Source organism: Cibotium barometz, chromosome 42 (assembly GCF_041138505.1).
Source record: "Cibotium barometz isolate CiBa-2024 chromosome 42, ASM4113850v1, whole genome shotgun sequence".
NCBI classification, from domain to species: Eukaryota; Viridiplantae; Streptophyta; class Polypodiopsida; order Cyatheales; family Cibotiaceae; genus Cibotium; species Cibotium barometz.
Window position 1 is genome coordinate 38,526,336 of NC_141087.1, and position 16,300 is coordinate 38,542,635.

Genomic DNA, 16,300 nt, shown 5'->3' on the forward strand with positions numbered 1-16,300 from the left:
CACAATGTTGTGGGATCCATGTGTGATTTATCTTTAGCAGATTCAGAAGGTGTTGGATTGGCCGGATCTTTCTTAAAAAGTTAGTGAAGGATTACACTTTCATGAACCTTCTCAGAGAATAGGGAAGAAAGTCCGATAGTCCTATTATCTGGAATGAGAGGCTCGACGAGGCTCACTCTCAAGGTCAAGGTGCAAGATGCACCTTATTGGCTTGGATCTTGGCCAACCATTTGTGGTTGAGATTGACATGCCAATGATTATGCGATTGGGATTGCCTTGTTTCAGAAGGGCCAACATGTGGCATTTGAAAGCAAGAAGCTTGATGATAGCTAGGTTAGGTGGCATACTCAAGAGAAAGAGTTGTATGCGGTTTGTTGAAAATTTGGAGACATTACTTATATGGATCCAAATTTGTTGTCTTTACTAATTATGAGTTGATCAAGTACATCTGTGACAACCCTAAGTTGAGAGGGAGGAAGGCACAGTGGGTAGAGCTTATGCAGGACTTTGATATGGAGATTCAGTATAGGAAGGGTAGTTTGAATCGGGTTGCAGACGCTTTGAGTCGGATTGGGGAAGTGAATCTTGGTGAGGAGGGAGAGATGATGCCCATCCCCCCTTGTGTGATCACTTGACTATGTGAAGGTTGACTGTGAGGAGTCATTGCAATCATTGAAAACAGTTACAGCTACTATAGAGAACCCTGTTGGGTGTGTACTGTACACTGTATGGGGGAGGGTTGACAATCATTTGGTTTAGGGTGAGGGAGGTTGTGTGTGAACAGAATTTCATCCAGCCGTGAGAGTTGCTAGGTGGTTGCTGGAAGGCTTCCACTGTTTGTGAAGGAATGGCCAGTCCAGTTGTGAAGATCCCAAGGCAGTGGTGATCGGCAACATGCAAGGAGACAGCCGCGCAGATGTTGAGACCTCCAATTGAGCTGACTGGGCCAATCACCCAAGAAGGGTAACCATGGCCCATGTGCCCTTTGTAGTGGAATTCATGTTATATAAAGCTATTACCTTGGGATTCACAAATATCACACTTGGTGTGAACTGTGTGCTGGTTGTCCTAGTTCTCTGAAATCAAGGGGTATTATGAGTTGCCCATGTTGTACATATGCTTATATTTATAGAAACATTGTAATGAAAGTTGTGGATGTGAGTAAGAGCCCTTATGTTGGAACCTGCTATTATTTATATGCTTGGAAGGTTTGGTGGATGTACATCAAATATGTTAAGTGTTGCAAGGAATTGGTACGTAGTTGGGATTGTTCAAGTTCAACTTTGAGGTTGTGGCCTATGAGGTGATAGCTCAAGTGGTAGAGGTGTTTGTCTAGGAGGAGGAGGTCTTGGGTTCAAAACCCCAAATGGTGCTTCCTTGGGCAGATAAAAAAACGCCTACGGGTGGGCACCTCTACATGCAGTGAAAAATAGCAACGACGGGAGGATCTTTGGCCTAAGGCCAATTGAAAAAAAAACTATTGAGGTTGTGATGATTGATGCCTAGGCATATGAAGGTTGATTGCTAATCATATGCTATGGAGTCGATGGGTGAGGGGTGACTTAGCGCTTTGTGATCGAGACTACTATCTTGGATGCCATTATTAATGGTTTGGTTCTTGGGATTTATATGCACATGGAAGGATTATATTGGGCTTTGAAGGAATGATGATGCTCAACCCAAGGTGTTGAATGCTCTAACAACTACATTGTTTGCTTGGATGCTGATGACTTAGGGTTGAAGGAAGATAAGAGACTTGTTGAGGGAATTGTTGGGTGATCATTAAATGGAGGATGGGGTGATGATGATGATGATGGTGGAGATATGTGCATGGACGATGCTTATAGAAGGTCAAGACAATGCTAACAGCCACACAACCACTGCAAGGTCCCGCAAAGCCAAGAACTTAGGATTGAGCCTTAGTTATAAATTTCCTCACAGTGTAAGGTAACACATGCAACTATGCTAGAGGATGATGCATGTGAGAAAGTTGGTGCCATATAGAACATCTTGGCACGAAGAGCTTTTGCACAAAATGATAGTGAATCTCAAAGTTTAGTGCGAGCATGAAACACAAGATTTTGAACAATAGTCAAATCCTTTTATTTGTAATGGCTTTAGAGTGCCATGATTATAAGGTGTGTTCAACCATGGATGTGATTATTTTGTGACCTGCTCTCATGATTGCCATCCTAGCAACCGAGCTAAATGTCTCCTCGTAGTCAAACCATAGGTCTGTGCATATCCCTTGGTAACCATGCTTGCCTTGTACCTGCTAACAAAACCATAAGAATTATGCTTCACTTTATTGACACAATCATATCACTTATGTAAGAAATACGGGAGCAAGAAAGCAAGGGACTGAGTACACAAGTGGGAGTGAAGCTCTCACTGTTGGAGTGTGTTGCAATAGAATGAAAAGATGTGCAAGTACAAAGGAAAGATATGCACACAACCCAAAGGATAGGTTTGTGCCTACTAAGCACACCTCTAAGCACAAAGTGCTAGCTAGGCTAAAAACAGAGTGCCCCTAGCCTCAGAATGAGGTCACATGGGCTATTATTAGCCTGGGGAAAAAACCTTCCATAAGGGAAGTAAAAAGTGTCCCGGCCCACCTACCAACCACCAGCACTCCCATAGAAGGTACAAGTATGAAGATAAAAACCCAACAAACCCCCTTGGAGTGATGTGTGGTGTATGTACATATACAGGGATGTAGCCTCAATCACCGAAAGGAAGTAAGTTCAAAAGCTGTCGAAAGCTCTCAAACTTATCACGAGGTAATGCCTTGGTGAAGATGTCTGCTACAGTGTCGTGTGTCGACACGTGAGACATGCTGATCTCCCCTGCTAAGAGTCTCTCTCTGACATAATGATAGTGCACCTCTATATGCTTCGTGCGAGCGTGAAACACGGGATTCTTGGCAACAGCCAAGGCACTCATACTGTCAGTGTAGAGGGATGTGGGAGCATGCTGCTCCATACCCAGATCTGCAAATAATCTCCTGAGCCATACACACTCAAGAGTAGCTGTGAAAGCAGCCCTGTACTCTGCTTCACAACTAGAGGTGGCCACAGTTGGTTGCTTCTTGCTAAGCCATGAAACACATGCATCTCCAATGTAGAAGCAATAACCTGTCGTGGACACCCTGGTGTCATAATCACCTGCCCAGTCTGAATCACTGAAACCATGCAAGCGTGATATTCCCCCCCTGGGATAGAACAATCCAAGATGCATAGTACCTTTCAGGTACCTAAACACCCGTTTCACTGCTTGCCATTGTTTTGTTCCTGGGCAGTGCATATATCTGCTTAATAAAGAGACCCCATATTGTATGTCAGGCCTAGTGTTGCACACATAAAGCAATGATCCCACAGCCTGCATGTAAAGAGTGCCATCAAACGGCTCCCCACTGTCCTCAAGACTCAACCTTGCACCTGGCTCCACAGGAGTAGCCACGGGCTTGCTGTCCTGAAGGGAAAACCGCTGCAACAAATTCTGAATATACATACTTTGCTGCAAAAATATGTCCCTCTCTGTCTGCATAAACTGTATCCCAAGATAGTAGTGCAAAGGACCAAGGTCTGACATCTCAAAGGTTTGCTGTAATTCAGCCTTAAAGGCTGCAATATGATCCTCTCGAGGTCCTGTAAGCAGCATGTCATCGACATAAAGTACGATGACGAGAAACACCTCAGTAGTACTCTTAATGTATAGAGTACTCTCTGCTGAACTGCGTACAAAGCCCTGTGAAAGCAAATGGGAATCAATCTTAGCATACCAAGCTCTAGGTGATTGCTTAAGACCATACAGGGCCTTCTGCAACCTGCACACCTTAGCTTCCTGTCCCTTCACTTTAAAACCTGGGGGCTGAAGTACATAGACCTCCTCTATAATATCTCCATTGAGAAATGCGGTCTTTATGTCCAGCTGGTGTATAACCCATGCATGATGACCAGCCAATGCTATCAAACTCCTGACAGTAGTCATCCTGGAAGTGGGGGCAAAGGTTTCATCATAATCAATGCCCTTCTGCTGTGCATACCCTTTGGCTACAAGACGAGCCTTGTATCTCTCCACTGAGCCATTTGCATGCCTCTTAATCTTATAAACCCACTTCACACCAATTGCTTTCTTGCCCACTGGCAAGTCTGTCAGAAACCATGTATCATTCTTCATGATTGCATCAAATTCTGATTGCATGGCTGCCATCCAATGCGGATCTTCTTCTGCCTCTTCAAAAGAGACAGGCTCTTCTTCATGACTTGTGCTCTCCAAAGCATACTCAGTACAAAGACCCTGAGCTCTGCGTGCACCCAATCTTGTCCTGCTTGACAAAGGCATATCGAGAGGGCTGTCCTTTAGTGTCTCGGTGAGCCACCTAGGTACCCTTCTGAAAGATTCAGGCACATCAACCTGTGGCACATCATGATTAGTTGGCTGCAAACCAACTGTAATTTCCTGCTCATTAATTTCCTGCACATTAGTGGGCTGCGTTGTTGTTGTCACACGCTCCTCCACAGGCTCCAAATGTGGGGCTGTGTTTCCCTCCCTCTGAGGCAACAAAAACTCAAAGATGTCACGAGAATAAACTGCAGGCTGCTGCCTAGTGGACTGCATTGGTAGGACTGAATCCTCCGCAAACATTACATCTCTGCTCACAATAATCTTCCGTGTACCTGGGTGGTACAGCCGGTAGCCTTTGCTCTTAGAGCTATAACCAACAAAAATGCATTTTGCAGCCTTATCATCAAGCTTCCCCCGCTTATGCTCCGGGATAAGTGCATATGCCAAGCATCCAAACACCTTCAAATGCTGAACTGAAGGTTTCCTGCCTGTCCATGCCTCATAAGGTGTGATGTTCTGGAGAGCTTTGGTTGGACACCTGTTCAACACATAATTGCTGCAAATGATTGCCTCCAACAAAAAACTAGGGGGCAGGCCCTTTGCCTTAATCATACACCGTGCCATTTCCATCTTAGTACGGTTCTTGCGTTCCGCCTTCCCATTCTGCTGGGGGGTGTATGGCACTGTACATTGATGAATAATCCCCTTTTTTGCCAAAAGACCATGAAAGGCATCTGACATATATTCTCCACCTCTATCAGTACGCAATGTACCCACCCTCTCTGAGGTTTGATTTTCCTGCATGACAAGGAAATCCTTAAACCTGGCAAACACCTCTGACTTATGCCTCAAGGGATACACCCACGTAAAGCATGAGAAATCATCAATGAAGGTGGTAAAATATGAGTAACCACCAAGACTGCGTGTCCTCATGGGACCACACACATCACTGTGTATAAGCTGTAATTTCCAGACAGCCCTTACAGTGGCATCTTTCAGGAATGGAGCCCGATGCATCTTACCCAATATACACCCCTCACAAACATGTCTTCCAGGGGCATGTATATGTGGCATGTCTAACACCATGTCATGTGTATGGAGTCTCTGCAAGCTCTTGAAGTTCAAGTGACCAAACCGTGCATGCCACAATTCAGCATTGGCCCTTTCTTCTGTGCTTACCACTGCCATAGCATCATGAGAACCTGCTGCATAATGATCCAGCCTGTACAAACCTTTGCGGAGTGTGCCTGATGCCACTATGGTACCTGCATCCTCAAGATCATGCACTGTGCATTTGGGTCCTGAGAATCTCACATCTAATCCTCCCAAGGCAACTGCAGGGACGGATATTAGATTCTTCCTGATACCTGGCACATACAACACGTGACTCAATGTGAAGGAGCCACCGTGGGCTGAATGCAATACAACCTTACCAACTCCCTGCACTGGATAGCTGGAGTTATTGGCACATGTGACCATACCTCCCTGTGAGGTAGTCACAAGATCTGAAAATAACTCTCTCTGCGCTGTAATGTGCTTACTAGCACCACTGTCAAAGTACCACTCCTGAGTACTAACCACAGAGAGACAAACATCATCATGCATGGAAGGATCATAGCTGCAAACTACCATGAATGCCCACTCCTCATCATAATCATCATGAGTAATGTGAGTATAGTTTGCAACTTCTTGCTTCTCACCTGCATGAGTATCCGTGATTGCAACATTAGCTTCTGATTTAGTGCCCCTTTCCTTCTCCTTCGCAAGCCTCTTGCGGCATTCACGGATGTAATGCCCTGGCTTCCTGCAATAGTGACACTTGCCCTTTTTCTTACCCTTTGCATCCTCTTTCTCCCCACTGGGAGAGGGCTGATTATGTGCTGTTTTGCCCTTTCCAGCCCATTTATTTGCAGCCTTTTCCTTCCCCTTTTGCCCTGCATAAAAGGCTTGATCCCCTTCCTTCAAGATACTCCTGTTCTCCCTTGATTGCTCTTCTTGCAACAACACCTGCACGAAGTCATCAAGCTTGAAAGAGTCTGGATTCCCTTTCATGATAAGACGCAGCGTGGATGCAAGAGACTGATAAGAATCAGGAATACCATTAAGGATAATGGTGACCAAGGAGCCATCTGACATCTCCTCCCCGAGAGAGATCAACTGTTCACGCAAGTCCTTGAACTTGGTGAGAAAATCATCCATAGCATCTCCCTCATGCATAACAAGATGCTCTAGTTGCCTTTTGAGATAGGCAACTTTGGCCTCATTTCGTACCTGGTACAAATTAGCCAAACAATCCCATGCATCCTTTGCCGTCTGGCAAGACCGTATATGTGGAATAATACCAGTCTTCACAGACAATGCAATCATCGCATGTGCTTTTGCATCTTTCTCATCCCACTTTTGTTGAGTCTCAGTGGATGGTACCGGTGGTGGAGGAGGTATCCTTCTACCATATGTGATAGTAGAAGTAGTAGCAGAGTCATCATCCTGTGATGTAGCACGTGTACCAGGTCTAACCTCAATACCGTCAACAATCTTGCTCAGCCCATTGGCTACAAGTATGTGCTTCATCATGTATGACCACAAAGGGTAGTTGTTACTGCCATCAAGTTTGTTCTCGGCTGAAAGTAAATCAAGCACACCATCTTTCCCCATGGCAATATGTGTCACTGCAAAGATCACCTGCAAGGAAATAAAATAGAGACCTCAAATAAAAAATCTCTTCCGAGATGGGCACAACCTCAGTACTCCACCCTTTCATTGCACAAGAGCAATGTCACCGCTATAACTTGCTGTCCCAATCTGTAAATCCCTTCTCAGTGTCAAAACTGAGAGCAAAGCATCCCCCTTTTTGTTCCAAATGCACCTTTTAATTTCTGAACTGAATTAGGCATAAAATCCCCCAATTTCGCACTCAATTCCTGAGTGGACGGGCACTTTTCTTGCTGTACCAAGCATAAACCGGGCATACAACAAAGAAAATACAGAAAGCCCCTTGACTGGAAGGCAATGCCTCAACAAATAAAGTGCATATGAGCTGTCCACACGCTGATTTCTGTTACAGCACTTCACAGGAGTCGAAATCCCCAATTTCCAAGCCTGAAACGGACATGGCCGGCTACCATTCAAGATCAAGCAATTGAGCTATCGCATCATCTGCAGGATCTCTGCATCACCGACGTTCTTACTCATCTATGGCCTCTGGCTAAGATGGAGCTTGGTGGATTAGCCCACAGAGAACAGGGAGGGGTTCAGTCTAGAGGTGCTGCTTTTTGTGTTCATGCATACCTCTCGCAGTACCTCTCCCCCCTTCCTACAGATATCTCCACTATGATCAATGGAGCATGGAGTATGCATACTCTTGCGCTCGGGCAGAGTGGCAGTACATGGAGGGCAGGATCCATGCCCACGTGGCGCGACTTTGCACTAGGACAGATTGTGACTATTCCCTGTCTGAGCCCGCGCCCAAGACTCTTTGAGTGGAGGGCAATTCCAGTAGTTCCGCCTCACACAGAGATGGATATGAGGATTGTCTCATGGAACATTTAGGGCTTAGGGGGGCCTGAGTGCTTTCAGGGACGAGGTGTCCTTAGAGGAGAATTGCAGCGAGCTATGGTGGGGGGATCTATCGACATTATTTTCCTCCAGGAGCACCATCTTACTGAGGGGTGTACTTGCCGCTACGGGAAGATTCTACCAAGCAGGAGTCGTACTTTTTGGTCTCCATCCTTCAGCCCTTCAGGGACGCAGGGAGGAGCGTGTCTCTTTGTCAGTGAGCAGCTTCTGTCGTCTGTGAGACAGGAGCAGGAGTCATAGTTCCAGGACGTGCTCAGTGGGTTACCATTCTGATTGGAGAGGATAGCATTGGCTTCCTCAACATTTATGCCCCGGATGTGGCTATAGGTAGAGCTATCTTTTGGAGCACTGTCCGACAGGCCCTGCCCCAGGCTGATTTTTGGTGCATGGGCGGTGACTTCAACATGATATAGGCAGCGGAGGACAGACTTAGAGGTGGCACGGCCACAGTCTCAGGAGCGGAGTACTTTGGATGGGAGGAGATGATTCTGATTCTTAGGGGACAGGACCCTTGGCATCTTCCAGAGTTTGGGCATAGCCCTGGAGTCTTAGCTTCTCTCGATTGGATAGGCAGAGCACTGGCCCCAACCTCTCTTGGCTGGACAGGTTTTATGTTGATGAGTGGGCTTGCAGCCGTGGAGGCATGGTTGGTATTCTGGTACGCACTACATTTGCAGATCATGCCCCAGTTATTCTGTCCCTAGAGGACCCATGGAGGCATGACAGACATGCGAGCTCCAACATTCCAGACAGTCTCATTCAGGACCCCGAGATCTATAGCCGGATCGAGCAGATATGGGTAGCACTGGACTTTTCCTTAGGCTCTGCAGCGTGCACTTTGGATGATGGCCTTGGGGAGATCAGTATTTTCTTACAAGAGGCAGCCTAGAGTAGATTGGAGGGATTTTGGGAGCAATAGAGGAGTCTGAAGAGGGGCCTAGCCTCGTTACAACGTCTTCAAGGGAGTTCCCCAGACAGCTCGTGGATTGAGAGTCGGATCGCTGCCGCCCGCATGGAGATTCGGTCGGTTGAAGAGAGGAGAGTGGAGTATAGATACCATGCCAAGGCTTCATTCTGGACTCAGGCTGGTGACAGAGTTACTGGAGACTTTTTTGAGATAGCCGGCCCACACAGGAGGAGAGACGGTATTCGTAGACTACGTGGCCAGGATGGAGCTATTGTTTCTGATCCCCCACATGTGAGAGCCATTGCCACGGATTTCTTCCAATCTCTTCTCACTGGTCTCCCATTATCCCCCCTGGTGATGGATGCATGCGAGAGACTCTGGAGGGACACAAGAGAGGTGGTTCCCCCCTCCCTTCGGTCTTTCTTATTGACCCCTTTCACTTTAGAGAAGCTGGTGGAGGCGGTGAAGGCATTACCCAAGGACAAATGCTTGGGGGAAGATGGGCTTCCTGTTTCTTTCTTTTGTTGCCACTGGGACCTCATGGAAGGTGGCCTTCGCATTGCCTTCAATGACATTATGCTCACAGGTGCCATACCAGAGAGGCTTACAGAGGGCTTGATACATTTGATTCCCAAGGAGGGTGGTGATAGATTGGAGATCCGGCAGTGGAGACCCATCACCCTTCTAGGGACGGCCTAAAGATTTTGGCCAAGGCCATCAGTAGACGACTAAAGCCTTCTCTCCTAGACTTGATCCCCACGACACTCAGATTGGTTTTGTTCAGGATCGGAGCATTCTGGACAACATCTTTACCTTTTGGGAGGCAACAGCTTCGGCCAGGATGCAATGGCAGGACCTCATTGTGCTACTCCTAGACTTTGAGAAAGCTTATGACAGGGTGGATTGGAGCTTTCTGGAGGGCACTATGAGCCGGATGAGATTCCCCATGGAGTGGATTCATGGAGTCTCAGGACTTTATTGAGCATCTCACAGTCAGGTTCTCATTCAGGGAGCCCGAGGCGACAGATTCCCCCTTTCCTGCTCGGTTCGACAGGGTTGTCCTTTGGCACCATACTTCTTTCTATTTGTCGTCGAGGCCATGAGTAGTTTTCTCTCCGCCCAGGAGACCGGACTTCAGGGATTGCGCCTTCCCCTCCGCACGCAGGAGGAGATGTTGGACTCAGAGTTTGCATACGACACAGCAGCCTACCTTGCTGGAGATGTTGGGAATCTCCAGAGATTCGCGGAGGCAATAGAGATTTTCTACCGTGCATCAGGAGCACAGATCAATTGGCACAAGTCGCGTGGTTTTTGGGTAGGCTCAGCACCCACCCCGACTTGGCGACCAGTTGAGGCTTTCTAGTGGATCTTGAGGGACACTCCAGTCTGATACCTCGGTTGCCAGGTTGGCATTGATATCTCTCCCGAGCAGTAGCTTGCTCCGCTTCTTCTGAGTATTCAGAAGAAGCTTCTATATTGGAGCTTGGCGAGGCTATCCCTAGCAGGTAGAGTGGTGGTGGCGAACCAGGTACTACTTGCCACCATGTGGTACATCACCTTGTGCTGGGTCTTTTCTCGGGCTTGTATTGGCCAAGAACAGCGTTTGATCCGGAACTTCTTGTGGGCTGGAAGTGATGGGAGGCCAGCCAGGGCCAAGGTGGCATGGAGAGTGATCATTCAGCCATGTAGCAGAGGGGGGCTTGGCCTCATCGATCCAGCTATATAGAGCCGTGCCCTGTTGGGCAAGTTGATTTTCAGAGGACTCCTGCTCGGTGGTGAGCCTTGGAAGGATTTCCTCTTGGCGCGGATTTCAGCCCGCACTCCGACCCTTGGAGGCCTATGGCCGCAGAGTACTAGATGGATCTTCACAGAGATGCGAGCCCATGGTTTTAGTCCTGCCTTTGAGGACATATTCGCAGCCAGTCTACTTCGTGCTTGGGATCATCTCAGGCTAGTAGCCCTCAGACAGATTGTTCTAGTGGCCTCAGAGGAGCAGACCCGACCGCACATATCCTGGGGCGCCTTGAGCATGGGACCCTACAGGTCTCTTGGAGATTGGATTGCACACAGGCAGTTACCTCATGAGGAGGAGCAAGAGGGAGGCTTGACATGGATCCGGGGTAGAGACAGGCTCAGCATCGACATCGACTCAGCTATTCCTCAGGAGTGGCGGTTGGTACTTGGCTGGCAATTTGAGGGCGGTCAGCAACTTGCCTGAGGTGCGGCCACCCCCAGGAGTCTTCGCGACATTGCCTTTGGGATGCCCGAAGGCTCAGTAGATTTGGCAGTGGATTCTCCGCATCTTCGCTATGGACAGGGCATCGACCCGGATCATCACTCGGGGTACTGTCGCTTGGGCCACCAAGGCTAGAGTGGTCAGGACTTACGAGGAGGATGGGGGAGGACTTTCCCTTCAGGTCTCCCACCATCGTATTGGAGTAGTACCAGTCACAGCCCCACCGGCAGGTGTGTGGCGACTAGGCTCATGCTAGCAATGGGAGATTTGGAGTAGCATAGCAGCCTGTCACATCTGGTGTGCTAGATGTAGCGAGGCCATTGTGGGTACCCACACTCTGTTGGTTGAGACCATCAGGAGCATATGGCTTGATATCATTCACACCCTCCGCGGTCAGTGGGGGAAGCTGCAAAGAGGTTCTGACCGCATGCGGAAGCGGCGGGAAGCCTTCTTGAGACTTTGGAGGCTTGGCCCTTTCCTCATAGATAGAGGCGGTGACCCCATTTGGCATTACAGACCACCTGCCCTTGTAAGAGATAGCCTTCTCCTCACAGAGCGGCCAGCCGCCGGAGGGGAAGCATCTCTTTTCCTTTGATCATTTGTCTCCCGCCCTTATATGAGGTGAGGCTGTATTTAGCCCATCGTGGTTGTACTTAGCCCTTTGTGGCTGTTTTTCTTTAACTAATTGAAGGATCTTTTTCCCGGGGAAAAAAATAAAATCCCATGTCTTTAATAAAGTGTTGTTCTAGGTACATATTTACAATTTTGGGTTATTGTTGAGGCATGAACAATGCTGGTTAAGGCTACTACACTCCTAAGCCACTTGTTTCATGGTATTCACAGGTTTTTGAAGAGAGAGCTTATCTTGTGGGCATAGAACGCAAGGGAGTGCTGTCATCATTCAGCATTGCTGACTCCCTTGCAGAGCTTGCACAATTAGCAGACACTGCTGGCCTTGTGGTGGTGGGCTCCACTTATCAGAAGTAAGTATTTTGGCTTAAACTCCTATTTTTCATAGGCACGACTGGCTTAATGTAATGTAGAATCAAATGAATGCATAGTGATCTTACAGAAGACACACAGGTCTTTGGTCTATTCATAAATTAATCGCAGTCTTTTTTCCTGCAAAAAAAATGGAAGCTAGAAAATTACTGACTATAAAAGCGAAACAGAAGAGTGGCCTGATACGAAGGCAAATGGCAAGAAAGGAGCTATAGTCGGCTCTGGTAACATGGCAGATTTACACGAAACTTTGTAGGAAGTCTGCAGAAAAGTAAACACAGAACTTGTACAAAGCTTCATGGTTTTGGGAGAATTTATTTCAGTTGGCAAGGGTTAGCTGCAGCTATGGTGGCTGGAAGAGAAACATGGCTCTGATGTTGGAGCAGGTGACAGTGAGATAGAGAGAGAGAAGAGATTGAGAGCTAGAGAGAGAGTGAAAGAACCTGACTCAAATGGATAGGTTAATTGATTAATATGAAGTACAAGCCTTTCTCTATATAGGCCTTTCCTTGTACCAAACCCTTTGACCCTTATTAAATGCACACTTCTCCACCCATAAGAGGTGGTTCACACACTAGTATACACTTACACACATATAAGCCTTTGGAGGGGCTGTTCACACACACAGAGACACAAATTTTTTTTTTTTTGGTGAAACCACTGTTTATATCAAATAGTAAACTGTACAGTCATAGTCACCCGAAGTGGGTGGAACTATGAGAACGAACTTAAAAAACTGGGAAAATTCTTCAAATTGCTGGAGAGAAAGCTCGCCAAGATCATAGCAATCTTGAAGAGACCGGAGTAGAGCAGCACGAAAATAGGGGATGGGATGAACAACATCACCAGAAAAGTGCAGATGATTTCTAGTGGAATAGATGGTCCAAAGAGCCCAGAATCGCACCCATGAGAAGAAATCATTATACCCCGGTAAGGCCGGGGACAATCTGCCAAAAATCCAAAAAATCACCCAAAGCGCTATCAAGGGAATCTATACTCTAGTAGTGCTGTCAAGTGTTGAAGAAGATTGCGGGAATGCAAGCAACTCCACAATAAGTGAGGTACGGTCTCGGGCATAAGGCGGCAACACCGACATAAAGCTAGAGCAATACGCCTTTGAGCCAGTAGAGTACCAACCGGTAGCGTGCTTGTAATTCATCGCCAAAAAAAGACCCGTTGCTTAAGTGGCAACTTTGACTTCCACACCTTTTTTAAAGTCAATTTCCACCAGGGCAAAGGCTTATCCAAGTGCCATAGCTTGTTCCCATGTTCCACTATCCAAGGCTGAGGAATAAGCAAACGGTAGGCCTCGGAAGCAGTGAGGAGATGGAATGGGAATGAGGCATAACCCGGCTATTGACGATCAAAATGCCAATCCTGTAATGAATCCTCCTCTTCAAGAGGGGGTACCGGCTGAAATGGAGCCAGAAGTTCAGCTATGGCATGCCATATCGGCCTATGATGCATGCCCAGATGCCATTGCCTGGTGGTCCTCGGGAAAGAAAGAACCATACCATACTCATCAACCACATCCTTTACCATACGTATTCCCAAAGTCGATAGATGATAAGCCTTTCCTGGGTGATCTAGCACTAAAGGCCGAGGAAAGGCTCGACTCCAATGAATGCTCTAAGATCGGATCCCTGTATGTGGAGGTCTACCTGCCCAATGCATGAAACATAAGATCTGCTGCCAAGCTATAATCAAAGAAGTGGGATAAGGGCAACCTAGTATGCGCCCAGTAAGATGACCAAAAATGACATCCGAGTGATCCAAAACCCAGTGACCATAAGAATCTACTTTCATGTGTGCACACATGGTTGCCAACATCTTTGTCCAAGGTTGCATTTGACGGACAAAGCCAATAAGCAATGTGGCCTTACGTGCCAGCATGTGATGGTGAATGTCGAGAATGTTCAGGCCCCCATGCAGTTTTGGCGAGCACACATAAGCACGTTTGAGCAGATGAAGCCCTTTGCGATCCGATTGTGTTCGCTAGAGACAGGCAATGGCACGAGACATAAATGTATCAATCTGCTTACTAGTTCGGGGTAACAAAGGAAGGTGAAACTGAATGTACGCCATGATGATTGACTGGACAATTCGCAAGCGGACATGCAAAGGCCAAGTGGATAGCTTCCAGTAATCAATTTTGCACTCCAATTGAGTCAGCACCCATACCATCTCATCTTTCAAAGAAACATCTCAGCCAATCGGTAATCCCAAATGCCTGACCAACTGACCGGGTGGAACAATCTGACTTGGCCAAAGATTAGAATGCCAAAGATAGTGGCAGACTAATAACAGCTTCGACTTTCGAAAATTGACTTGCAACCCAGCTGCCAGCCCATAAAGCAGAAGGGCATCCATAATCCGTTGCAAATCCGCTAGGGTATTTCTAGGGAAGGAGGAGTCATCAGCATAGGCTTGTGCCACAAAGTGAGAACCATCCGGCATCGCAATACCATGCAAGCTGCCCTGCTGGGTAAGCTTGTTAATATATAACAACAAGGGGTGTGTGGCAATGGCATAAAGTAGTGCACTAAGTGGGCAGCCCTAACGTACCGATTTACCCGAAGTCCAAGCGGCAAAAAGTTCCTGACCAAAAATGCATTGAGCAATACCCCCTGGTATAGCCAATAAATCACATTTCACATTTTGGGTCCAAAACCCATCCGATCCATCACCCCAGCTATGAAGTCCCAGTGGACAGTGTCAAATGCCTTAACAATATCTACTTGCATGATCAGGACATTTTGGTCGGTGTACTTGGCATACTCAATACCCATGTAGGCATTTGCCATGTTGTCCATAATTTGCCACCTGGGAACAAAGCCGTATTGTGCTGGGTGCAATCCTGAGTCAAGGTAGCCCTTAATGCGATTAACTATCATTTCGGTGACCACTTTATAAACAACTGGCATAAGAGAGATGGGCCTCTAGTCACCTAAATTCTCACAGAGTTGCTTTTTTGGGAGCAATTTCAGCAGGCCTTCCTTCCAAGAATGAGGCAATATGTCGCCACGCCAACATTGATTAATCATGCATAGCAATGGAAGCTTCAATTCCGGCCAAAATGTGTGAAAGAATTCAACCGTCAAACCATCCCACCTGGGAGACTTCCATTTTTCCAAACCTCTAAGTGCAGCCTGTAGTTCTTCCTCCGTAAAGCACTCTTCCAAGTTTTGTGCCTTATCAAGTGATAGGATTGGTGTACCCTCATCCAAAAGCATAGTGCGAGCAACCAATGCATCCTGTGTAAGTGGCATAGGACGGGCATGAGAGACATATTTCCGCAAGCTGTTGCCTAGTAGAGGTCCACGTGCCATCAGACCACATACGATGTGCTATGCCTTGCTTTTGTCTAGATGCACGGAGACCTTTGAAAAAAGACTTGGAAGAGCATCCCTTATCAAGCATTGATTTTTGCCGGGCATGCACTTGCGACTTTGCAATCTTTCGTTTATCATTGTCCTTGATACAAGATTCAGCATCCATGAGTGACATTTTCCTCGACAGTCAGTGGACTTGTATGACTAAGTTCAGTGTAAGACTGCACAATCCTTTTGGCCTCTGCCACCCTCTCCCGTAAAGCACCCATATACCACTTGCCATAGTCCCTTATCAGCATTTGCATGCGTGAAACAAAACAATGCCATGCAATGTCAATATCCTCATTCAACTGTAGCAAAAGGGGTTGCACAGCCGAGCGTACCAAATCAGCAAATGCATCATGAGTGAGGTAACTATTGTTGATGAGAAGTAATCGTTTATGTGGCAGAGGTGGGTCATGAATCCCCATTCCAAAGTATAGAGCTAACCACAACGGGGCATGATCAGACAGACACATTGTGTGGTCAATCCATATGTGGCATGTAAAGGCATCATACTGATTTGCATTTAACAAATACCGTCGATCAAGACAAGCAAAATAGTGCGACTAAGCATTATGCTGAAATGTGAATCCAGGAGTGTCTAGCATGAGCCGTCTCTAGAGATCCAAAGCATGCAAACCCTCAATCATACTATGCCATTCTACTTGCTCAGCCCGCAACATATGGGAACGATGTGAGGAGTTATCCTCATGGCTAGGTGAGTTATTGAAATCCCCTGTGAGAAATGCATTTGCAACCCATGGGTTACACCGGATGGAGCACCAAAGTTCCGCTCTATGAAGCGATGTCTGTGAAGCATATGTACTAGCAAACTCGTAAACCTCGCCAGCAATGAGA

The 16,300-nt window shown here is 47.0% G+C and overlaps 1 protein-coding gene across 2 annotated transcripts in view; it reads left to right on the forward strand.

Moving 5' to 3' along the window:
- The window catches only part of LOC147614454 (GTP-binding protein, HflX), a 156,060-nt gene that overhangs the window by 45,464 nt on the left and 94,296 nt on the right, over positions 1–16,300 (forward strand). For both annotated transcript variants that reach the window (XM_086780986.1, XM_086780985.1), the window contains exon 2: positions 11,910–12,049. In XM_086780986.1, the coding sequence (XP_086637112.1) occupies positions 11,910–12,049 (140 nt within the window). The remainder of the gene's footprint in view (positions 1–11,909; positions 12,050–16,300) is intronic.